Raw genomic sequence first — 27007 nt, forward strand, 5'->3', positions numbered from 1 at the left:
AATACCCCGCTTTTTACGCTAAAGTTTGACTGTTTGTCACAACTCTTAGGAATGACTCCTGAAACATAATTTGATTAGAATAAGAAGCTTTTGAAGTAGTAAAAACCTTTAGCGTAAAGAGCGGGGTAATAAGGAGAGGGTAGCCTATTTCATATATGCAATAATTTTGTTAGTTTTAAGTTTGAATGTTGCTCCTTACTTTCAGTTGAAAACACTTGTGTGTGTGTGTTTTTTTATTATGTAAATAAACTGGGCATGAAACTATGATTTGAGTTAATTTTGTTTGTTTTTGCATGATTTTGGGATTGGTTAATTAGTTATCCAATTTGAAGGTCAATTTAACCTTGAATTTTGACAGAAGAGGAGCTTTAGAAGTGATCCTAGATAAATTTGTGTATTTTGATGTACCAGCTATAGAAGAGAGAAAACAATTATTATTGGAATACTAGCTATTGTATAAAAAAAAGTGTTGTGCCAGTTGTCCCATTATATCATGAGAGTCTTTCCCATTCATTGTTTTGTTCATTTTAATTATATCAAAAATTTTACTTTGGATTTGATTTTGTTGTTTGTAAAACCTCATGATACATGACCTGTTTATCTTACACTAAAAATTAGGAAGTTGCAAAATGTAGCCTATTATCATCTTGAAGTTCTACCCTGGTTCTAGTTTTGTTTACTCATTTAATTAATGTTTTTTTTTCTATTTAATGTTATTTTATTCTTTTAGGACAAAAACGTCTTGTACACCATCACTGATAAAATTAGAGACTTCTCTGTGTGTTCACAAAGTTGTTTTGCACAATTTGAAAAGAGTCAGTCTACTCCACATCAGATTAAAAAAGTGAACATGACTATCATTGATAAAGAGCCTCTACCTGATTTGTCAAGTGAAGTCGGAACCATTCCTTTTTGTGCTGGTAAATGTATCCCTTGTGGGATGGATATTAAAAAAGAATCAAATTTTTTAAGTTGGGAAATGATGGATTTCTGCTCAATATTATGCCTTGAAACGTATGAGAAGCAGTTCGAACGGGAGTGTATGTTCTGTAAAGCTTCCATAAAAGGCGATCAACTTTGTAAATTCCGTGTCCGGTTTGGACGTGAGTTGAAACAGTTCTGCAGCTCTGGTTGTTTGGATGCATACAAGCCGACTGTGAAGATTTGTAACTACTGCCAAAAAGACATGAAGAACAATTCGGCCCATTCGTGCATTGCAAGAATTGGAGACTCACAAACTTTTAAGGTAATCCTTGCTCTTATTACAACGTTTTCCAATCTAGCCCACACACAAAGGTGCACAAATGTCCAATCCTAAGGTCTGGGATCGGGGTATTTTTTACATCATGAGGGGAAGGGGGGCAGTAGGAAGAAGGTATATTTACTTTAGCCGCTTTTCAATCTTTTCTGGCTTTGCAACCCTTAATGTCAGTGTTTATGGGAATTCCTCCTTAAAAGAAATAAGGTTCCTTGATGCCATGGCTGAAAGTGTTGCCATGGAAACTAAAAAAGGTACATCATATTGAATATTGGTATATTTGCATTGGGAAGCCTATATCAAAACATTTACCCGAAAATCTTTGTGCATTAAATTGTTTGATATATTCTCTTGCTTCAAACTCCTACATAACAATTTGATTAGATACCCCATTTTGAAGCACTTGTTTTGAATAACACATTGATGGACAACTATGCATTGATTAGGCTATGAATAGACAATAGTACACATGAGTCCTACTCTTTGGTTGGATCAGAACATTTTGCACATCAGGGGGGGGGGCAATTGAAAGCAGGGACATTTTACGTCTTCCATTTTTACATTTATTTTGGGTTGGAGATCCTTCATGTAAGTCTCTATGGGAATAACCTTTTAGGGGAATGAGGTCCATAGACACTACATGTGCAAGTGGGGGCATGGGGTCTGAAAAAAGAATGAAATTGGCACTAATGAAATTTTTTATCATTCTAAGAAGTTAGATGGTAAATATGAGAGTGCAACTTGTAAACTAACTGAAATTGTGAAATTTGAGGAATATAGGCTGTCCAGAAAGCAATCAATCTCTCAGAAAATTGAAATTACTTACCTTTACACAATGCAGTCATCTTGCAAAAATAAGATCACTGGCGGGATTTTTTTGCTAAAGGAATTTTAATAGTAAGTACTTGTACCTAAAATAAAACTACATCAATTAAAGAACAAAAAAGTAAATACAACAAACTAGAGTTTTCATTAAAATTGAAGTATAATACAAAAATTGAAATGGGTCAAAAGATCCGACTGAAAAGAACATGAATTAACAAAGATAAGTAGGGTTTCTGTATCCCTTGAATCTCTTCAAAGGCAAATGTGGCTTTTTTGCTAAAAATGGGAAGTACTTTGAACTTCGTCTTTTTTATCATTATTGTTAAAAAAAAAATTCAAAGTAAATCAGAATCCATGGAAAACTTCCAAAAATAATTCGGTCAATATAAATGTGCTTATGTAATCAATTTAGTTTTGCTATTTTAATATGCCGCTTATTTTCATCAATGTTTTCTTCCTTTTAAACCTTTCTTCTATTAAATATAAAATTTATTGCTAGATTAATTTTAAGAAACATCAATTGCTAACATTTAAAATTTTATTAAATGACAAATTATATTGGTTTTATATAAGAAATAAGATTTTCTTGATATAAGTATGTTTTTAGAGCCAATTCTAGCTTCACATTTTAATTTTACACTAGTTTTAACCATTAATAAATAAATAAAAACACAAGTTTTTTCAACCGAAAGTAAGAAGCAAAGTTAAAACTTGAAACGAATAGAAATTATTACATATATGAGGAGAGTTGCCCCTCCTCAATACCTCGCTCTTCACGCTATAGTTTTAAGTGCTTCTAAAAAAGCTTCTTATTGTTCTAATTAAATGTCTCTCGTGTTACATGAGTCGATCTTAAAGAAATTGAACAAAATGAAAAATTTAGCATTCCAAATTCGAACAAACGCGGTGACTGAGGCGCGTTGCTGCTTTTAGTTTGTTACCTCGAACTCTTAGATTACTTTTTTTTCAATCCCTTTATTTCAAGCGTTGCTTATGGGTAGTTTAATTCTTAGACTCTTAATATTGTATAGGCTATGTTATAAACGAATTGATGATTTGGATGTTGTTTGTGTAAAATATATACTTTCCAGTTAGTATATCATTGATAAAATGTATTGTACTGTATATTTATGCCTAACTGAGTTGTCCAATCTATTTAACTCTCTGAGTACCTCCACTTTCCTCTTAAAGCAAAACCCAGAATATAAAGACCCTCTCAAAGTAACGGTCTTCATGTTTTAGTTTTTTTTTAATGTTTGTATCAAGGTTTGATGTTTTTTAGATTATCTTTGGATTTTTATCTGTAATTTTTTATTTTAATATCGTGCACTGAAGATGGCTCAGCGGAGGTCTTGTTTGAAATATTTGCATTGTAGTCTACGTTTTTCACTGGCTTTTATTATCCTTGTTTCTTTCTTCTTTGCTTGTTTTTTTTTTTTTTGTTTTGTTATGATTAGCCAGTGTGGTCTCAGAAATTATTTACTAACGAGTCGAATCACTGTTGGAGACTTGAAGCGCAATATTCAAAAATTAGATAGTACAGCAAAGCAGGATGACTAGTTTTTATGGGTTTAATATAAATAGTGTTCAGGACTGGTAATATTTTTTACACTTAACTAGCCTTTCTACTGGCGTTAGGTTCTCTAGGCCCAACAAACAACTCCTAAAATTTTCAAGTTTATTTCCAAGTTTGTATTTCTTTATTTTTCCTGTCAATTCTTTTTCTGCGAATTGTTGGAAAACAGTTTAGAAATAAATAGCTGTTTTTAAACAATATGAAAATATTCTCCATCCTTTTAAAAGAACAAAGTCTATTTGACCTTTTTTGGTTTATTTCACTAAGCTTCTTGCAGGAATTCTTCTTTTCAAAATAGGTATAGAACTACTAAAGTTGCCCTACAAAAATATAATTGTAAAGCAGTGACTCTGCCTTAGTCCTTAACTTACGCAACGTGTATATTGAGCTATAAATCTCTGGACTTGGTTTATTTTGGTAATGAACCGTTCAAGTGACGAATGTATATTAAATGTTTGAGTTTTTAATGTCACTTTTTTTATAGGATTTCTGCTCAGTTGTTTGCGTGATAAAATACGATGATTTACTGAACTTGGAAGACTTGGGAAGAGACATATGCACAGTCTGTACAAAAACAAGCGAAATACATGCGAAGATTGATTTTGATGAAAGAACACACCTCCTCTGTTCAGATCCTTGCATTAGTGCTTTCACATTTGTAAATCAGATCAAAGCTGGTAAGTAAAAATTTAAGAGTTGCCAAAAAAAGAGGCAAAATAGGAGATATCCATATTTGCTGATTAAATACTTCAAGAGAAAGACCTATTACTACTGTGTATAGGGTTCATTAAAAAATGCGTTCGCTGACACTCTTGTGTTTATGCTCTCAGCTGTGGAAAACGGCCATGTATTGAGATGATGCGACTGACAGTTGGGGAAATTAGCTGACAATATGTATGTTCCCAATCCTGCTAAGTAAAAAGCAGCTTTTCTTTCGAATAACGCTAAAAAACAAATTTCAACAGTTTCTTGCATCTGGTATTAAATTCGGCTTTGATGATTTTTTTTTTGCCAATTTCAGAGGTGTAATTTTTTTGTCTTCAGCCATGCATCGTTTTTAGTTTTTAATATATTTGTTAATATCCTTATACTTGTTATACTTGTGATATCATCTTATACACCTCGAATAATGAATAAGAATTTTCTTGAAGTTCTGATATTTTTTAAATAACAGTTTCCTAGCAGGCGTTTGGACTTTTTTTTTCGTAACTTCTGAACAAAAAGCGATTATTAGCTAAGTTTCAGTATGTTCAGCACAGTTTTTACTTGTTTTGTGTGTTTTTCATTACCCATAGTTACAAATGTTTTCCAGAGAAATTGCCTACGGATTGTTCTGGGTAGCCAGCTGACTGACCGTATTTCAAACAGTCGGTTCTACGAAAAGTGCGGTTCAATACCGCTTTTTAGGGCTATAATGAAAGATAGGTTGAGATGGCTGGGCCATGTTCTGCAGATGAAGGGTGACATATTGCCGAAGATTGTCCTTTTTTGTCAATCGTATGGGGCTCAACGGAAAGCAGGTCTTTCTTGTCTGGGGTGGGAGAATGTCATAAATAAAGATTTAAAGGAAATAGGAACTTCCTGGCAGGGTGTAAAGAGGGAGGCCTTGAATAGATTGGGTTGGTGGAGGAGCGTGCGTAGCTGTGTTGGCCTCAGGCGGCTTGGTGCTGCGGTGAATTATCAGTAGTAGTAGTTGTATAGTATAGTTGCCATGCCATGTTGGTTTCCTAACGTACTAACCTGAGACTACAAGCACCTTAAACTGTTACGGTATACATCGTCGCTGTTACGTATAAAGGTCGTATTGGAAATTTTCACACGTCTGAGATAGCTACAGAAAACTGCTTGCTAAGCTGTTCTTAAAGGGACGACCAGTGGAATAATGTAGACCTGGAGGATCGAAGAGTGATTTTTATGTACATTGCTTTGCTGGTTTGCCCTTAGAACGCAGCTCAGCAATCGGTTTTTGACAATTATTTTAGAATTTTGAGAATTTCAGATACGCCCTTAGAGCCTAACACCAATGATATCTCAAATGTGTATCGTATTCAAACAAAGATTATGACAAATTCCTAAATTTGGTTTTGTATTCCGTTTTCTTCCTGCAAATGGAATAATCAATAGCTGTGTATGAAAAAGTGAAATATATCACATTCCCTACTAAGGGAGGCCGTACAAAAAGCCTCGGAAATGCCTATTAGCATTTATAAACATAGGCGCTGCTGGAGAAGCGTTGTCGAAATTGATATAATAAATACCATAAATACAATAAATACCATATCCAAAAAAACATAGTTTTCCATTTAGTATTGTGACTGCTGAAAAAAAAAAAAAAAAAAAAAAAAAAAAAAAAAAAAAAAAAAAAAAAAAAAAAAAAAAAAAAAAAAAAAAAAAAAAAAAAAAAAAAAAACTCTTGGCTGGTAAAAAGAACCAATAAAATGACACACTAGTCAGTAAAATTCGTGGCTCCCCCCCCCCAACATTTTAAAACATAGCACATAATTTTCTTTTATTTACGAGGGTCAATGGAGTTCAAAAATACAGTAAGCTATTTATTAAATGAGTTGATCCAGTTGAAAGTTTGTAACAAGAGTATGAAATACTAAAAATATCATTCCCAAAATTTCTACGATTCTTACCCTTTCCACAATTTTGTAAAATTAGATAAGGGTTTCACATATTTAAAGCAAGTTAAGATATTGAGTTTTGACTAATCTTTTTTCATTTGCGTAAATCATAACCAATGATTATAGCTGAGTATAATTAAATTGTATTCATTCACCTAACATTAATCTAGTATAAGCCTCCGAACAAATGTCATTCTTTACGCCCTTGTGAGGAAGCGAGCTTAGGTACTTTATTCCATGGTTACAAATACTTTTTGAACGTTGGAATTTTGATGCATTGAAAATGTATTAGAACTTTAAATGCATGGAGCCTAGTTGGAATTTCAATTGCAGAAATTTCCATGTATTCCAGAACGAATTCGCTAAAAGAGTACTAAGTGAAGCGCCCATAGGAAGACCAAAATTTCTTCAACAAACTTGTCAATGGATTATTGTCGATGGAGATTGCAGAGCAGTGCTTTCAATAGTTTTTGTGCGTTTGTTTTTAGATCAGCAGTCTTACAAAGTGTAAATGAAGTATGGATATTCGAGGCTTCTTCATGTAAAGGGAGGTGTGAAACAGAGAATATTTTTTATTTATTTATTTATTATAACAGCTAGTGTCCCTGTTATACCATTAGGGGATCAATACATGACTTGACCTACATGGGGATGAAAAGGGGGTAGTGGTATGAAGGTATGTCAGTTCTTGTTCTAAGGACATTGAACATATATAAAAAAAATCGGAAGAAATTTAGACTAGGTTCTAAAGTTACACTTTCAAGGGTTGTACCTGATCCAACCTCTAAAGGGGAGGGGATCCAAATTATCTACATCAGGGCGTCAATCAAAGACAAAAGATTGTAAAGGAGTGGGGACATCCTAGTTCTCGTCATCTGAATATTGAAAGGAGGGGCTATGCAAATGAACTGGATTTGGAGAAAAATTTGGACTATGTTTTCTGGTTGCACTTTTTGAGGGCTTATGTCTGGTCAAACCTCTAAATGGAGAGAAGGATTTTAATGATCTACATTAGGACGTCCATCAAAAACATAAGTCGGATAGGAGCGGGGATATCCTAGTTCTTGTCATCTGAATATTGAACAGGAGGGGCTATGCAAATGACCTGAACTTGGAGGGAAGTTTGGACTATGTGTTCTGGTTGCACTTTTTGAGGGTTTATACCTGATCAAACCTCTAAATGGAGAAAAGGATTTAAACGATCTACATCAGGAGTCCATAAAAAAAAAAAATTGGATAGGAGTGGGGATATTCTAGTTCTTGTCATCTGAATATTGAACAGGAAGGGTTATGCAAATGAACTGAACTTAGAAGAAAGTTTGGATCATGTGGTCTGGTCGCACTTTTTGAGGGCTTATACCTGATCAAAACTCTTAATGGAAAGGAGGATTTAACTGAAAATAGTATATCCTTGCAACTCAGTGAATTATAACAATTATAAGAAAATAAAACCTGTCAGGACTCATTGACTCATTAAATGTTGAAGAAATTTGTGCTGCTATACTTTACTGGTAATGCTGAACCAACTGGCTCTTTAAAATTAGATGCAATAACGGTGCAGCCGGCTAAATTCTAGGCGACAATGGAATTTGTAGATATAGAATCTGCTAGAACTCAGTGTCCTAGCAATAGTCTCTATTTGAAATTGGATGGTAGTTTTGAATTAAACTGGATGATATAGTCTAATACTGAACATGATCCCCACCCTCTTCAATTTCTCAAACTTGAATTTTGTTTGTGCTGGTATTGAATTTTCGTAATTTTGAATTAAATTGGATGATATAGTCAAATACTTGCATGAAGTCAATACAACAACCTAAAAGAAGCACGTCTTTACTCTTTTAAACATGACCCCTCCCCCTCAATTTCCCAAACTTGACTGTTGTTTTTTCTTGCAGAAATTTGTGATACATGCTCAAAGCTAGTGGACAAGGAAAAGGACAAACCCTATAGTATTACAGAACTTACTGAACACAAGAAAGTACGATACTTTTGTTCGCAAGGCTGTTTAAATCGTTACATAATGCGCAAAAGAGCAATTGTACAGTGTGAATCATGCCGTGTGAGGAAATTCAATTTTGATTTGATACGAATGGATATAAATAACGAAAAGAAGTTGTTCTGCAGTATCCGCTGTCTTAGGACTGGTATCAACAAATTTAAAGGGTATGTTTCTTTTGTCAAACTATGTTTTCTAAGGGAAATTGTTATTACCAGAGTATGGATGGAGTTAGAAAAAAAAGAGAAAAGAAAAATTAACCCTAAATGACAAGACTAAAACACTAATGACAAACCCTTTTATATTATAATCGTCAAGCAGCTTATCAGTATTTTGATGGTTCGTGTTGGATTTTCTTCTTTTTTTTGTCTCAAACGTAATTCTTTTGACTTGAACACTTAAAGAACTTATAACTTACATAGAAATCCTACATGGTGTTCGCATGTTTTTTGTAATTTTTTTTCTATACTCTAAAAGGAATATAAAGAAGAAAGAGCCCGTTTTTAAACAAGTTTCTTTATATGTGCTGGAATTGAATAAATTTACTAAAATTGATGCCTTACTGCTACACTAAGACACTAGAGGCCAAAACACCTGCACAAAGTCCTCCTCGACCTGTTTCAGTACAAAAGTTGATGCTCTGACACATAACTTACGCTTAAGTGTGTGTAATGATAAGGTATTGTTGAAAATTAATTTTAGAGTTGATAAATTTATTGTGGGAGATCTATATTGATGGAATATCTGCATAAAATGAATTTATCAGATATAAAAAATTCTTCAATATGCCTTTATGATCATACAGTCAAGCTACTGTGGGGTGAAGAGGTACTTTGGGGCCTCCTTCACATTAATTTAGATTTTGAAATATTTTTTACAGCCAATGTTCATGAGAATCATGTCATAGGTGTTAGCTTTTTTGAGAAGAAACAAGATTGAGGGAATCAAGATTTTAGAAGGGATCATCAACACGCATATATCATAAGCCACGACTTGTTCTTGAGAGAAGAAGTTTCCTGAATCAATGTAATACCTCTGTTGTCCCCCTTTGTTGAACGCAAGGAACATTTTCCTGATTGCAAGCGACTCGAAATGTAACATTCTTCTTCTGACTTCTGAAAAATTTATTTAAAATCCACAATATAGACTGGAAAATACAAATTATTTTGAGCGTGCCTTATTCCACTGCCCTTTATTCATGCCCTGATATAATTTTTTTTTTTCAGTTGATTGTTTGTTTTTGGTTTTCAAGCATAATTTGAGCATTATAAATAATCACTGTAAAGATGAGGCATATTGGACAAAGCTAGGATTTATGCATATGCTATTTATATAAAGGAAGGGGTGTGTCTCCTTATTTTGTTTGAATTTTGCTCCTTTTAAATCGAAATGATCTTTGATTTCGCTCACGGAAACATTCTATCTTATATATTAATATGTTCACTTGGCATGGAGTGGTCATCTTCATATGCTATGAATTACGTGTTAACGGAAACATTCTATCTTATGTATTAATATATTCACTTGACATGGAGTGCGCCATTTTCAAAGGCTGGAAATAACGTGTATTGTCGAAAATCTATTCACTTAAGTAACATTTGCCTTCAGTGTTTAGCATTATAGATTAAGTTGACAGTTTTTACATTTTCCATAGATTGTAATGGATTTAGACCCAACAGTGTTCCCTCATCAGGGTTGTAAAGCTAGGACATATTTTTAAGGTATTTCAATGTCTCCATGTCCTAGTTTTATTTTTTTTATATACCAATATGCTCTTTGTTGATATGAAATTGTCCTTTCGTAGAATTTGAAGGTTACAAAGGCCACTCCGTCATTGCACTGTACGGTTAAAAAGGGTGCTTCGTCTCAAAATACGAATCAAGAAAACTCTATTGGCTCAGTTTTTTTGTCACCATAAAAAAAAGAACGAACAAAAATATATCTGATGATCTTATTTAATATATAATGAACTATACATTTAGGATTATTTACTTAGCCAGAATTAGTTAATTGTGGTCCTTTGACATAGACTATATACATATGCATTTCTAATCTGTAATTCAGTTGATATAGCTCAAAAACGCTTTAACCAGATCTGGCAACAGGGGTATTTATTGACGCTTCAGGTGGATGTTGCAAAACGCTTGGCAATAAAAAACATTAAGCATTTTGTTGTTGTTTTCAGCTTGTTTTTTGTACTGTACGACAAAATATCAGTTTTTTAGAGACTTGTATTTAAAGAATAAATGCTATTGGATTTCTTGGAAAAATGTTGAAGTTGAAAGTAACAAAACCTGTAAAGGACCTTTCAAAACTCTAAGTGTCCGAAATTACGAAAAAAGGCAAAATAGTTCATTCTTTTTTAGACGACTATGTGAAGTTTGCCTAAATAGTGCATCAACTACCCTAGTAATGGACCAAAAGCAGCAATTATTAAAGGTTTGCATATTATGTCGTGAGAAGCATTTCAGTCAGCCGGATCTACTAAGCAAAAACAGGATCCTTGGTCACGGATCTGCATCGAGAACAAAAGAGCAACTTAGCGCACAAGGTGGAAAAAATTTCGCTTCAAAAGAGGTAAGATTTAACTCTAAAAACGACGTATGACTGAACCACAGAATTTTTTTCTAAAAACAAGACAAATTCAGATTATGATAGTGTCTTATCCAAAATCAAGGGGCATATTATTATTATTATTTATTTGAAGATTATTTTTAGTTGCTTGGTATATTCAAGTCGATCATGTGTATTTGTAGACGAGCACTTTTTTATACGGTATAGAATAGATCAGCCTGGATTTGAAAGTCAGAGGAAAAGCAAGGAAAAAATGGAAAAGAAGAAAAGCTGACAAAAGCAAGTCAGTATATAATAGCACATTGCTCAAAACTAAAAGGTATATTCAATACTTTTTCTGAAGTTAAATTTCAGCTATTTGATAGATAACGTGCACATGCTGAGGTATACCTTTTTTTACAGGGATTGAATAGTCCTGCCAAGATTTGGGCGAAGCTTTCAATGCCCCCATTCAAAGACTTATCAGACAATAATTATGTGTCCAGATGCCATGTATCCAATTCCTTTTCAGTGATGATGTTTAGTTCTTACAGTTTATAAATATTTTAAGCCTCAAAAAACCGTTATTGCAAACAACATATAAATCTGATAATTTCCTGTAAGATTACGAATATGTAAGATTTGCTGTTGTGTTTTTGGTACGATATCTCGCATAATCATCCGGCAGCGTAACGCAGGTTGTCTAGAAATATTTTTGACCCAGTGGTAGGTATATACCACACAAGACGGCTAATTCTTTTCATTTCTTTCGCCTTCTTTTTTTTAATGCAAAGTCGGCCTGTAAGTGCGCCTTCACTTCTTATATTATTGAAAACTAATCAATTATTTTTTTTACATGTAAAACAAAAAGGCGACTGGCGATGACTATATAATATTTTATTTGAAGTATATGTGATAGCTAACCTCTAAGAAAAGTCAATTTTTGGTTGCTTTAAGTTCAATTTAAAGTTATTTGTTTTCACACAAAACAAATAAATAATGTACTATTAAAATGCCATGTTTGAGCTGGATCTATAAAACTTGCCTCTTGAAGGCTCCCCCTCCCAGTCCCTTGGTAAGTGAAAATTAAAAACCGAGTTTCGAGAGAAAATGTCTTGTGAAATATTTAATATTCAAATTCAAAGTTGGGTGTGGAACGATAAACGCCATTTAGATTTATCTTGATTTTTCTGTGTTTTCTCCTGTGTTAGCTGGGCATTTGATCATGGTAGGGGCGTTGGAATGGATAACAGACTAAAGCTTTTGCGAAAATTCATCAAGGCGTACGTTAATTGGTCGCTAGTCTTGACGACCCATAGCCGATTTCGACTATAAGTCCCAAATGAGGCAGACCGTTGATTTGCAATTTAAAACTACTTATATGTATATTAATCGTTACTGAAGACCTCACTTTTTTTGCAGCAGAAATTTAAGTCGTAGAACTTTGACTTTTGCCCTAAAGTGCTTCTAAAAATATGTATCTCTTTTTTACTATTGGGTATTTCTGGACTACAGATTTTGTTGTATTGAAATTTCAGCTTGATCAAAGAAGAAGAAAATTTTTCTTCCAGAGAATTGATCTGGAGTTTGTTAACTAATCCGAAAATATGTTTATTTTCTTTCGGTTTAGAACGTAGTCTTTAATAACCTAAAAAGTTAGTTTCGTAAATATAAGGCAAAACCAGTATATATGTAAAAATGTGTATATATGTATAGCGTATATCAACGCTGTATCCAGGGGGGGGGTCCGGGATTTGATCCTCCCCCCCCTGAAAGTTTTGTCTGTCTAAAAAAAAGGAAAAAAAATGTATATAAAAAATTTTTTGAACAAAATCAAATTTTTTGTTTCGTAAAGTTTTCTTCAGTATCAGAATTGAAAATGTAATGTTTGAGAATATTATCCGGGCGTTGCACAGACAATTGTTCTAACTTTGTATGACTGAGCCAAAAACTGTCAATTTTGTACTGAGAAAAAAAAATAACTGGCATTGTAATGGTAAACTTGAAAATTACCATTTACCATTACATTGTAATAGTAAAATGAAATTTGTAATGTTTTCTAGGACCATAATACCATTGCAACCATAGACTTAACACTTACAAAATAGTTTACGAACGTAATGTCCGTGGATACCATGCTGCTATAACTGACTAAAGTAAGATCATTCTGTGTAGTTTCTGATACCTTGAGCTAAAAGTTTTTATCTTAGGTATTTATACCAAGATATAATGAGGGTTCGGTGGGGATCCGGGCTCAGCGTACCAATTTTGCCATTTAGTTCCCCCAAGAGCTCCGAAGGGAAATTTTGTGTTTTTAAATATATATAAATACTAGCTGTTGGGGTGGCGCTTCGCGCCACCCCAACACCTAGTTGGTGGGGGCGCTTCGCGCCCCCCCCAAGCCCCCCCGCGCGCGTAAGTCGTTACGCGCCATAATAGTTACGCGCCATTGTAGTTGTGTCCCTATGTCCCACCTGTGAATATAGATAGATATATATATATATATATATATATATATATATATATATATATATATATATATATATATATATATATATATATATATATATATATATGGTTTTAACTACGTAAAACTTGCGAATATACAACATTCTTTGCTGTCCCATTGTCTTTGCATATAAATAGATTGTCAGGTTTACCGACTCTTGAACATGCAACATATAATGGTCCATGGGAAAACAATCTGTATTCAGATCTATACCTCATGATTCTAATGATTGCCCTTGAGCTTTGTTGATGGTGATTGCTAATCGACCATTCCCTGTCCCGGTGTCCCGGTCGTCATTTACATCCCCCTGTTTCCCCCGGTGTCCCCGTTGTAGTTGTGTCCCTGTGTCCCGGTCGTCATTTATATTCCCTGTGTCCCGGTCGTCATTTGTATCCCGGTGTCCCGGTCTGTATATACATTCGTTTTTTAGTTTTGTTTTTCTCCTTTATTTTTTTCCTTTTTTTTTCTTTTTTAGCTTATTTAGATTTTTAGATTTTTTAGTTTTTTTATTAGTTTTTAGTTTTTTTCTCTTTTTAGTTTTTTTGTCCCGGTCGTCATTTATATCCCCCTGTTTCCCCCGGTGTCCCCGTTGTAGTTGTGTCCCTGTGTCCCGGTCGTCATTTATATTCCCTGTGTCCCGGTCGTCATTTGTATCCCGGTGTACCGGTCTGTATATACATTCCTTTTTTAGTTTTGTTTTTCTCCTTTATTTTTTTCCTTTTTTTTTCTTTTTTAGTTTATTTAGATTTTTAGATTTTTTAGTTTTTTTATTAGTTTTTAGTTTTTTTTTCTTTTTAGTTTTTTTGTAGTTTTTAACTTCTTTTTAGTTTTGTTAATTTTTTTTTTTACTTATGTCCTGGTCGTCATTCATACTCCCTGTGTCCCGGTGCTTCCCGGTGCTTTGTTGATTGCTAATCGAACATTCCTTTTGTCCTGGTCGCTTTCTCTTTGAGTTTCGTCATTTATTTTTTTCTTTTTTAGTTCTTTTAGTTTTTACCTTTTTTAGTTTTTTTTAGTTTTTTAGATGAAAATTTTTTTTAGTTTTTTCCTTTTTTTCTTTTTAGTTTTTTATTGGTTTTTACCTTTATTTTAGCTTATTTTTCAGTTTTTTCCTTTTTTTTAGTTTTTTTTTATTTTTTATTTTTTTTAGTTTTTTACCTTTTTTTAGTTTTTTTAGTTTTTTTAGTTTTTTAGCTTTTTTACTTTTTTTATTAGTTTTTAGTTTTTTTTTGTAGTTTTTGCCTTTTTTTAGTTTTTTCAGTTTTTTTTTTTAGTTTTTTAGTTTTTTTTTGTAGTTTTTGCCTTTTTTTAGTTTTTTTAGTTTTTTAGCTTTTTTATTTTTTTTATTAGTTTTTAGTTTTTTTTGTAGTTTTTGCCTTTTTTAGTTTTTTCAGTTTTGACGTCACCTGATCCAGTTTTTTCAGGTGACGTCACCTGACACATCCATCCACACATCCATCCACACATCCACAGACAGACAACTTATTTTTATATATATAGATATATATATATATATATACTAGCTGTTGGGGTGGCGCTTCGCGCCACCCCAACACCTAGTTGGTGGGGGCGCTTCGCGCCCCCCCCCCAAGCCCCCCCGCGCGCGTAAGTCGTTACGCGCCATAATAGTTACGCGCCATTGTAGTTGTGTCCCTATGTCCCACCTGTGAATATAGATATATATATATATATATGGTTTTAACTACGTAAAACTTGCGAATATACAACATTCTTTGCTGTCCCATTGTCTTTGCATATAAATAGATTGTCAGGTTATCCCCCTGTTTCCCCCGGTGTCCCCGTTGTAGTTGTGTCCCTGTGTCCCGGTCGTCATTTATATTCCCTGTGTCCCGGGTCCCGGTCATCATTTGTATCCCGGTGTCCCGGTCTGTATATACATTCGTTTTTTAGTTTTGTTTTTCTCCTTTATTTTTTTCCTTTTTTTTTCTTTTTTAGCTTATTTAGATTTTTAGATTTTTTAGTTTTTTTTATTAGTTTTTAGTTTTTATTTCTTTTTAGTTTTTTTGTCCCGGTCGTCATTTATATCCCCCTGTTTCCCCCGGTGTCCCCGTTGTAGTTGTGTCCCTGTGTCCCGGTCGTTATTTATTTTTTAGTTTTTTACCTTTTTTTAGTTTTTTTAGTTTTTTAGCTTTTTTATTTTTTTTATTAGTTTTTAGTTTTTTTGTAGTTTTTGCCTTTTTTTTAGTTTTTTTAGTTTTTTAGCTTTTTTATTAGTTTTTAGTTTTTTTTGTAGTTTTTGCCTTTTTTTAGTTTTTTTAGTTTTTTAGCTTTTTTATTTTTTTTATTAGTTTTTAGTTTTTTTTGTAGTTTTTGCCTTTTTTTAGTTTTTTCAGTTTTGACGTCACCTGATCCAGTTTTTTCAGGTGACGTCACCTGATCCACGATCCACAGATCCACAAACAACTTATTTTTATATATATAGATAGTTTTTTTTTTTTACTTATGTCCTGGTCGTCATTTATACTCCCTGTGTCCCGGTGCTTTGTTGATTGCTAATCGGACATTCCTTTTGTCCTGGTCGCTTTCTCTTTGAGTGTCGTCATTTATTAGTTTTTTCCTTTTTTTTTTAGTTTTTTATTGGTTTTTACCTTTATTTTAGCTTATTTTTCAGTTTTTTCCTTTTTTTTAGTTTTTTTTTATTTTTTATTTTTTTTAGTTTTTTACCTTTTTTTAGTTTTTTTAGTTTTTTTAGTTTTTTAGCTTTTTTACTTTTTTTATTAGTTTTTAGTTTTTTTTGTAGTTTTTGCCTTTTTTTAGTTTTTTCACTTTTTTTTTTAGTTTTTTATTGGTTTTTACCTTTATAGTTTTTTTAGTTTTTTAGCTTTTTTATTTTTTTTATTAGTTTTTAGTTTTTTTTGTAGTTTTTGCCTTTTTTTAGTTTTTTCAGTTTTGACGTCACCTAATCCAGTTTTTTCAGGTGACGTCACCTGACACATCCATCCATCCATCCATCCACAGACAACTTATTTTTATATATATATATATATATATATATTTTAATTAAGATATTCATAGTCTTGACGCTATTTCGTATTGAAACTTCAGCTAGATCAGAGAAACAGTTGGTCTCAAGAAAGGCTATCATAAATACAGTTTCGGAAGTCAAAAGAATTAGATCGGGTTGCTTGAAAATACTGTTAAAAATGGGTATTCTTAGGTTAAAAAGTTATATGGTAGTAAACTTTACCATCTTAAATTCAACCTATCTGAACCCTCTGAATTTCCTGCCAATAATCTTGACAGGTACCTCCCTTTTATCGTTCAAAGCGTTCCGGCATTGTCATCGATTTCTTACTAATGATATTCCCTATTCTTTACACTTTATTTCTGCATTGGAGATCGGAAGAAGAAGTGGGGACTAAGAAAAAGGAGTGTTTGTCCTTTCGATATCCCATATCCTTTTATTAATACATTCACAGATTTCCTGCCAATGCTCTTACCTCTCTACTCAATGAGATCACCGAGTCTGTGCAATTTAGAAAAACGTTCAGTAAAAAATTTCATAATCTCTTAAAAAAGACAGAAAGCCAGTTTTTTAAAGTGTTCTTCCTGTGTCTCTCACTCCTATATTCTTAAAATTGTATGAAAGATTTTTGACAAATTGGCGAAAGGAAAATATCTATCTTTTTCTGACCTGACCCTAATCGGGAACCCCAATTCCAGTTCAACTTCTCATACCTTGTTTATCTTATCAACTCTATTCTTTTTTTTCTTTTTTTAGTGATCTTTGTTAACTTGCACTATAGTCTAATCGATATAGTCTATCTATAGTCTAATTTATAGTCCTTACCCTAAAAAACTAAAAAAAAAGCTGTCTTTTGTCTTACCATTGGTAACTCCGTGCTGCTCACGATCATATCTCGCTTTTTTTCCCCACAAGAACCGTGATTGAAGGTAACAAAATAAGTGTGAAAAATAGGTAAGTAAAATGGTAGGGTTTTATTTTAGATCTTCCCTCTCCTCCCCCCTTCTTTGTAATTGCAGTGTGTTGAAAAGAGCTAAAAATTGAAAATTGATCTACATTGTGTCATCAAAGTATTTGAGAATCATCCTTAACGTTTGTCCTTCAGGTGGCAGCAGTATTGCCAGTAACATCTAGTCTCATATCACCAGATGTTAGCCACGAAGTCTTAGTTCCAGCTTCAGCCCCTATACAAGTACCTCCTAGAGTTAGCATTTCTCGTGATGTATCGATGCCAGCTCCAGCTTCTGTATTTATACCTCCTAAAATAAACGTTGAAGTTATGAGCAGGATATTGAAGCACCGTCCTCCTCCCAAAGTCATGGTTAATAAGATTACGGCTTGCAAGCCTATAATGAAGTCAAAGGGGCAACAATGCGGTTCTTCATGCAAAGATGCTGCTGTCCAAACAGGTTAGTTTTTTGCCTTTTAATTTTGTATATATATATATATATATATATACATATATATATATATATATATATATATATATATATATATATATATATATATATATATATATATATATATATATATATATATATATATATATATATATATATGTATATATATATATATATATATATATATATATATATATATATATATATATATATATATATATACATATATATATATATATATATATATATATATACATATATATATACATATATATATACATATATACCAAGCTTTTTTAGTTTTTTTATTAGTTTTTAGTTTTTTTCTTTTTAGTTTTTTTGTAGTTTTTACCTTTCTTTTTTTTAGTTCTTTTTTTTTTTACTTATTTCCTGGTCGTCATTTATACTCCCTGTGTCCCGGTCGTCATTTGTGTCCCGGTGCTTTGTTGATGGTGATTGCTAATCGAACATTACTTGTGTCCCGGTCGCTTTCTCTTTGAGTGTCCCGGTCGTCATTTATATTCTCTATGTGCCGGTGTCCCGGTCGTCATTTGTGTCCCGATGTCCAGGTCTGTAATTCCGTCAGTCGACACACACACACACAGATATATATATATATATATATATATATATATATATATATATATATATATATATATATATATATATATATATATATATATATATATATATATATATATATATATATATATATATATATATATATATATATATATATATTGACAATGGATCAAAGTAATTTGAAAACCTTAAAACAGAAAACCAAAAGTTTGAAGTTTAGTAGAAATTGTTGAAGTTCAGAATGCTAGCTGCTCAAAGAAAATTTGTCGAAGTGTCAATTAACGTCAAAAAGAAATTATTATTAAATTGCTTAAAATGTAAAAAACTAGTGATTGCACAAATATTTCTGTATATTTTGACAATGAATTATAGCAATTCGAAAACCTTAAAACAGAAAACCAAACCAATTTACGTCATCAATTCGATCCAAAAATGACATAGCGTTGCCGGGACCCAGAACACAAGGGACAATGAGAATCCATGTATAGAAGCCTGCCGCGTGTCATGCTGGGGCCCACGGGGACCGGTGGCAAAGCCGCCGGGACCCAGCACTCTGCGGTTAGAACACAAGGGACAATGAGAATCCGTATATAGAAGCCTGCCGCGTGCCATGATGGGGCTCGGCGGTGAAGCCGCCGGGGCCCAGCTAGTATATATATATATATATATATGTATGAATATTCCCTCCTCCTTATATATCATTTTTCTTTGCTGGCTGTTAGTTTGGGCAATGGTTGTGTTCTTTTGGCACTACCTCTTGTGCAGGGAGTTACCCTCCCACTAATATGATTAGGAAATTCTTCCGAAGCCATCAATCGATTACTGCTTAGCCTTTCAAATGTTGCTCTTCTTGGTTTTAGTGAGAAGCGTTTGCCAGAACAGGAAACATAAGTGAAATCGTATTGCATCTCGTTCCCAATGCAACCAGATGCTAACCCCTCCAACTAAATGTATTAAAATAAGCAGAATCATTTACACTTCCATTACTTTCCTCTTGTAGATATTGAGAGTCTAAAATTCAAAATTCCATCTCACAACACATCAACTCTAAAACTAACAGGACTCTAGGAGGTGGTGAAGCTGTGTCCAGCTGACTAGCCCTTGGGTAGTAGGGGGTAGAAGAGCACTTGTTTTTCCAAGATTCCTTGAAGCAAAAGAAATTTGATCCCTAGCCTGTATTTCTACAATGAAATAATGTAGGTTATGGTTAAACCTAGGTGCCTGCCCTGGCAGTTGTCATCGAAAATAAAGCATATATTGCGCTGATAACTTTCCTTAAATCAGAGCCCTCATTTCAACAAGAAACTGAAGTTAAATGATCCCTGCTTTCAGGAGATGCTATCAGACTCTGGTAACTGCACTTTGAGAAAATCACTTTGAAAGCAGGACGGGTATCCTGGAATATTACAGCGTTAAAAATAACTATCGTATCGACAATGTTTTACTAATAAATTTAGATCTCATGAAATTATGTGAAATATAATTTATTTATTCAGGCAGGAAGGATGGGTACATTGACAGGGAGTAGGGCTCATGATGAATAAGGAAGCTGCTGAGTCTTGTTTAGATTGGGTAGGTATTAATGAGAGAATAATGGTTGCTCTTTGATTAGAGAAAAGTAAAGGGTGTCAGTTATAGTAGTATATGCCCCTGTTGAATCGACTGACGAAGATAGTAGTGATTCTGATGAATTTTGCTTACAGTTACGGGCATAAATTGACAAGGTCCCTGATAGAAACGTGGTGTTTACATTTGGGGATCTTAACGGCCAGGTAGGTAGGGTTAGATGGTATCCTATTGCAGGTAAATACGGTGTAGGAAAAGAAAACAGTAATGGCTACAGACTACTGCGATTTTGTAGGTAGAACAATTTAGTTATAAAAAATACAGCAGTTGGTCATAGAATGGCCCATGAGTTAACATCGCATCCACATGATGGTATAAGACAGATAACCTCATTGATTGTGTTATCGTACACTAAAGACTGGCAGGATCAATTCAAGTTACTAGGGTAGGTAGGAGTGCTGTTATTGATGTTAAAAGTAAAGATCACCACCTAGTAGTGTCGAAGGTTAATTTGAAGCTGAAGGAAGGTTAAATTCCTTCTGGGAAGCTATGACGCTGGTAAACTCCAGGAGAACAATTTGAGAGACAATTTTCACAAACAGTTTTAATACTAAAATGGAGAGTTTAAAGTTTGAAAATGTAGAAGATGCATGGAATAACTTTAAGAAAATAATTTGGGAAGTTGCTGATGGTGTTTTGAGGAAGAAAATTGGGAACGAAGCTTGGAATATTAGTGAAAATTCTTTACGTTTAATAGAGATCAGGAGGGGCTTGTACAAGCATTATCGGAGTAATAGATCATATGAAAATAAGAAAAATGTAAAGAAAGTTAGAGCCCATTAAAATACGAATGAAGGAGGTGTCAAGTTGAGGCCACGGATAAGATTGCCAAAGATTTGGAAGACACAACTATATATTTTGTGAGGAAGAATTAGTGACAGTACTAAAAGGATTAAAATAAAATAAGGCCTCAGGTGCGCATAGGGTAGCAAATCATTTCATTAAATATGATGGTTATGAGGCCAGAAATAAGCTACTGAAGATTATGAATGATTTTTAAAAAAGGGGTAGTACCTGGAGATTTAATTTTGAGAAAGTACCCAACTAAACTCCTATATAAGAAAGGTGATAAGAGTGAGTGTGGTAATTATAGTGCATTAGCCTCGTTTCTATAGGTAGCAAATTACTTTGTATGATGATACATATTAGACTTAGAGGTGCTGTAGACAATGTTTTTAGGGAAGAACTCGTAGATTAATAATTGAGAAGTGCCATCTAACACCCTTAGTTTGATTCAAATGATAGAAGAGCTTTAGAGAAGGTTTTATCCTTGCATGGTATACCAGGCAAATACACTAAAGTAATTAGTGTTATGTACGAGAGTAGCACTGCTGCGGCTAAGGTAGGAAATGAAATTAGTACCTGGTTTCATATTAAATCAGGAGTTAAGCAAAGTATATCGAATTATCACTGCAAGAAAAGACTTAAAAATTAATGTTAAGAAGACTATATCACTAAGGTTAGGAATAAGCGAAGGCAAAGGGGGATGCTTGGTAACGAAAAGATGTTCAAGTTGACAGCTTCACTTAACTAGGTAGTATTATTAGTTAAGATGATGGTGCAGTGAAGATGTTAAAAGCAGAATGGCCAAGGGCGTTTTTCAGGAAGATTTACTCGATGTTTTCCAGTGAAATTGCCTACGAATCGTTTTAGGCACCCAACTGACCCTGTATCTCAAACAGAAGACGACCCCGTATCTCAAACAGAAGGCTCTACGAAAAGTGTGGTTCAATTTCGCTTTCTAGGGCTATAGTGAGAGAAAGGTTGAGATGGCTCTGGTATGTTCTCCTGATGAAGGATGACATGTCCAAAGATTGTCGTCTTCGGCTAGTGTGAGAGGATGTCGTAAGAAAGATTTAAGGGGGATGGAAACTTCCTGGGAGGGTAACAAACAGCTACAAGGTAGAAACAATAGGGAAAATCTTTTCAAGGCAGTTGTTTCTTATGGAAAGGCAGTGTGGTCTTCGTCGCTATTTTCCTGGGAAGGTGCAAAGAGGTAAGCTTTGATTAGATCGGGATGTTGGTGGAGCGTGTGTAGCTGTGTTGGCCTGAGGCCGCTTGGTGCTGCGGTGAGTTGTTAATAGTAGTAGTATTAATACTATTTCTTTTCTTTTTGATTTTACAGGTAATACACCTTTTGGTAGTTCGATCATTTCGAATAGATATTAGACTGATGAGTGTACAGTATAATAGTATTTTATTTTGCTATTGACCATGATATTCATATTTATTTAACGACAACGTAAATGGCCCTTTGAGCTTATGAGTAGTCGTTAACAGATAAAAAAAAATTCATTTATTTTTTCTTCTATAAAACAAAATAAATATTCGTATGCTCTTTCATTTTGAGCTCTGCATTGTATACTCAGCGGTCGGATTTTGATGGTATTCGTGACAATGGTATTTGTTCTGAGATGGATTATATGACAGAATCTATGAACCTGAAGATTCGCATCCTATTCAATTAGGCTTGTTGAATCCATTGCTTCATTCTCTTTCTCGACATTTCATTTGTTAGATATTTGCTAGTAAATTCTTTGAAATGCAAATACATTGAAATACACTACTTGAGGGCTAATATGTCATTAAAGAAAAGTTGAACTTTGATTGGACTTTCGCAGGCTTGATCTTGAAAAATGACAAAAATATCAAAATTGCATTTAAAAAGAAAAATTATAATAAAGAGAAGCTTTATATTAAACAAAATTTCCACAGATAGTAATCTTAAGGAAAAGAAAATTTTAGTTAGTTTTTTAGAGTTTAATTGGAGTATTAAATGACTGTGCGTCGTTTATCTTGTGTGAAAACAGTTCTTCATTGACTGATGTAAAATGGTGAGCCTCGTACCTTCCAGGCTTCGTGGTGCATAACAGTTTTATTTGAAACTCATAAGCAAAGAATTGTACAAGTGAACTTCACGCATTGTCTCCAAAATCAAAGAGTTTATATCACATTTGCATGATTTTTATGCTGTGTGAAGAAAGAGTTTTCGTACATTTTCCTTTGACATAGATCAAACAGTTCGTGGTAACGAACTGTAGTAAGGAGTGACCCGGCTCAATAGTAACTGAAACTCTAAAAAACGGAATTTTTATAAAAATAGCTGTAGAATTGCATTAACAATAGCAAAAGAATTGCATTTTAATGCTGATTTTAAATATATAAGTTTCTTCAAGTTTACACTTACCCATCAAAAGTTATGAGCCTGAGAAAATTTGTCTTATTTTTTTGAAAACAGGGGATAACACCCCTTAAAAATCAGAATATTAACAAAAATCACACCATCAGATTTGGCGTATCAAAGAACTCTACAGTAGAAGTTTCAAGTTCCTATCTACAAAAACGTGGAATTTTGTATTTTTTGCCACAAGACAGATTACGGATCCGTGTTTATTTGTGTGTTTTTTGTTGTTGTTTTTTTCAGGGGTGATGGTACTGACCCAGTGGTCCTAGAATGTCACGAGAGGGCTCATTCTAACGGAAATTAAAAGTTCTAGTGCCCTTTTTAAGTGACCGAAAAATTAGAGGGCACCTAGACCCCCTCCCACGCTCATTTTTTCCCAAAGTCACCGGATCAAAATTCTGAGATAGCTATTTTGTTCAGCGTAGTCGAAAAACCTGATAATTGTGTCTTTAGGGACGACTTACTCCCCCACAGTCCCCGTGAGAGGGGCTGCAAGTTACCAAGTTTAATCAGTGTTTAGAGATTGTAATGGTTATTGGGAAGTGTACTGACGCTTTCAGGGGGATTTTTTGGTTGGAGGGGGAGTAGGGGTTGAGGGGAGTGGTTTATGCGGGGTAACTTTCTATGGAGGAATTTGTCATGGTATAAAAAAATTTCTGTGAAGTAGGCGCAGGATTTTTAAGCATTTTAAAAAAGAAAACAATGAAAAAAAGAATATGAACAATTTTTTTCAACTGAAAGTAAGGAGCAGCAATAAAACTTATAACGAACAGAAATTATTACACATATGAGGGATTCACCTCCTCCTAATACCTTGCTCTTTACGCTAAAGTAATTTTATTAATTTCAAGTATTTATTCTACGGCCTTTGTGATTCAGGGGTCATTCTTAAAGAATTGGGACAAAATTTAAGCTTTAGTGTAAAGAGCGAGGTATTGAAGAAAAGGTGAACCTCCTCATAAACAAAATAAAAACATACGAATATAGAAGTTCGTTCCGTAGGTTATTTCGTAAGTAACGTATATTTTAATTATAAAAACGTTCGCAAAAAAATTAAAAGTTCTAGTTGCCTTTTTAAATAACCAAAAAATTATAGGGTAACTATGCCTACTCCTGTGCTCCTTTTGTCTGAAAATCGTCCGATCAAAACTATGAGAAAGCCATTTAGCCAAAAATAAATTAATATGCAAATTTTGTGTTTATTATTCTTGTGCGGTGAGTCAAAATCAAAACATGTATTAATTCAAAAACGTTCAGAAATTAAACATATAAAAAACAAGTTTTTTCAACTGAAAGTAAGGAGCGACATTAAAACTTAAAACGAACAAAAATTACTCCGTATATGAAAGGGGCTGTTCCGTCCTCAACACCCCGCTCTTTACGCTAAAGTTTTTACTGTTTTAAAAAGTGGAGTCGAGAGAAAGAGTCAAACTCTAGCGTAAAGAGTGAGGCGTTGCGGAGGGGACAACCTCTTTCATATACGGAGTAATTTCTGTTCGTTTTAAGTTTTAATGTCGCTCCTTACTTTCAGTTAAAAATACTTGTTTTTTATTTAATTTCATTTGAAAGCTATCTAATTATAACTATTGAAGTGTAGTTCTCATATCGTGCCCAAAATCAAATAGCATAACTTGCACTTGCATGTTTTTGTGATGTGTGAGAAAAGAGTGTTCGCACATTTTAAGTTGAAGGGGTTTTCCTTTGAAATCAGCTACACATAATCGTTCAAGTAGAGTCCATTTATCCTGCCCAAAACCAAATAAGGTATCTTTTGGTTTTTGCTGCGATTATAATTTTCGCATGATTATTTATACTAGAAAACAAATTTCAAGCTCTAATGCATAGCTCAGTAAGGGGGCTGCAATTTGGCGTGTAGTGCGAACGGTTATCTAAGGTTGTCTCTGGACTAGTTACACTGAAAATATTTCTCACTGCAATGTTGGCTGTTCTTCCCTGCGTGTTTGGAAGAAAGATAAGCCAGTGGTTGAACACCCACTCGAAAATTTTAAGGACAATGTTGTTGTTTTTTTTAGTACTTATACTGTGAACTGGTTACTCCAGCTGCATTTTTCTCTTTTTTTACTTTTGAATATATTATTTTCAGATTCTTCGATGTCAATCATTCCAATACCTGTCCCTATGTATATACCAGCCCCAATGATGATGTATAGTGCTCCAGCTCCATTTCCACTGCCTATGCCTATACCTGTACCTGTTCCTATATTTATTCCTCTAAGTTGCCGAACACACGAAGAAGTTTGTGCCTACATAGAGGTAAGCTATTAAACATTGTTTTACTTTCTTTTGAGTCAGTGAAACCTTTAAGATTCTCAGTTCCAATATATAAGTAATAAAAATGGGATTTTTTGTCGTTACAGTATCACAGGTAGTGCAATAACGATATCCCAGGAATAGCTTATACTATTAAGTCGAAACCTTCACTTTATTTTTAATTTTTACTTTACTTTGTACTATTAGGTTGAAACCTTTAAGTTACCCATACTCCTTGGCTAAGGGTATTAACGCGAAAATTTCGAGAAATGTTGATGTGTTGTTCATTAAATTGATGATGGCTTATGGTAGCCTCACGCTTGAAATATTATTTGACTTTATTTTTACTCATCTTTTCTTTTCTTTTTTTTATTTAGATCTACGTTTCTTTGAAAAAATTCTGCGGTAATTTTTTTTTTATAACTAAAGTGCCTTCCTCTTGATGTCTATCTTTTGTGAATCCCTGTCCTTTTTCTCTCTTTGTGATTTTTTGTGGCATTATGTGCTAGTTTTAACCATATTGTCGATTTATCAAAACTACGTATAAGATTCGATGCATGTTACCTCGGGATTAAAAGAATGTCGTCTTCGAAGACGTGAAGAAACATGAATCTTGAGTTTATTTGCCATTCATTTGGAGACGTTTGCTGCCCATTTGATTGAATGATATCAGAGTTTTTAGGCTAAAATCTTGCCTATATTGTTCATTTACATAATATTTGTATGATGTATTACAAGATATATATAGTAGCAAACTGCATCGGTTCAACACACCTCGTATAAAATGTGTACAAATCGCCATTTGGGTTCATAATCACGAACCAAGTTCATACATTCATAAATGAAAACCCTTTCTATTGAATGGAAATAAACTAGAGTATTTAACAGATTGGTGTCTCCAATGGCACGCTACCTTATATTAGAATTTATTATATCATAACTGGCATCATAATTTGTTAGTAATTGTATCTGCATTTGTAAAATGAGGTATGTATAACACTGTCAGGAACATGGACGAATTATTTTTTGAATCCAAAATCAGAGAAAAAAAATGATGCGTATTTCAAATGAGTAGACATATATATTTTAATTTGTTTTAGATGTTCTTCTTAGATACTGGGAACTCCAAATTGGAGTTTTAGGTCTTAAAGTATAGGGCTAAAATTTTGTCAGCGGGGATACCAATTTGTTTAAAAATAAATATAAAAACTCCGCTCTTAGTCTATCAACGACAGTTCCGAGGTATATCCATCTTAATATGAGTTCATAATTGATTGACCCCAAATTTTCAGTTCATATTTGTGTTCAAGCTAGCTCGTTTTAGTTCAAATTTTTTAGTTCATGTAAATTTTAAACTCGTATTTCTGTACATTTTAGCTAAAAAGGAAGTTCACATTTTTAGCACTGAGAGGTTCTTAAGCTCATATTCATTGCGAAAAATCTTGTGAGAAGCCTGCATAAACTTTCTATGGGAAGTAAGCAAAACATCATTAATTATAATCTTTTGCACAAATTTAAAGATAATTCACGTTCTTATTTTGACTTTAATTTGTCTCATAAAATATAGTAAAAGAATCATTCAAGCCATTCTTTTCTTTATTAAACCTTACC

At 33.5% G+C, this 27007-nt stretch overlaps 1 protein-coding gene across 1 annotated transcript in view; it reads left to right on the forward strand.

The window, feature by feature from the left end:
* The window catches only part of LOC136026460 (zinc finger MYM-type protein 4-like), a 67662-nt gene that overhangs the window by 16266 nt on the left and 24389 nt on the right, over positions 1-27007 (forward strand). The window contains 6 exon segments of the mRNA XM_065703058.1: positions 731-1246; positions 4144-4336; positions 8185-8452; positions 10652-10862; positions 17439-17742; positions 25230-25399. Coding sequence (XP_065559130.1) covers positions 731-1246; positions 4144-4336; positions 8185-8452; positions 10652-10862; positions 17439-17742; positions 25230-25399 — 1662 coding nt within the window.

Source organism: Artemia franciscana, chromosome 4, assembly GCF_032884065.1.
Source record: "Artemia franciscana chromosome 4, ASM3288406v1, whole genome shotgun sequence".
Lineage (NCBI taxonomy): Eukaryota > Metazoa > Arthropoda > Branchiopoda > Anostraca > Artemiidae > Artemia > Artemia franciscana.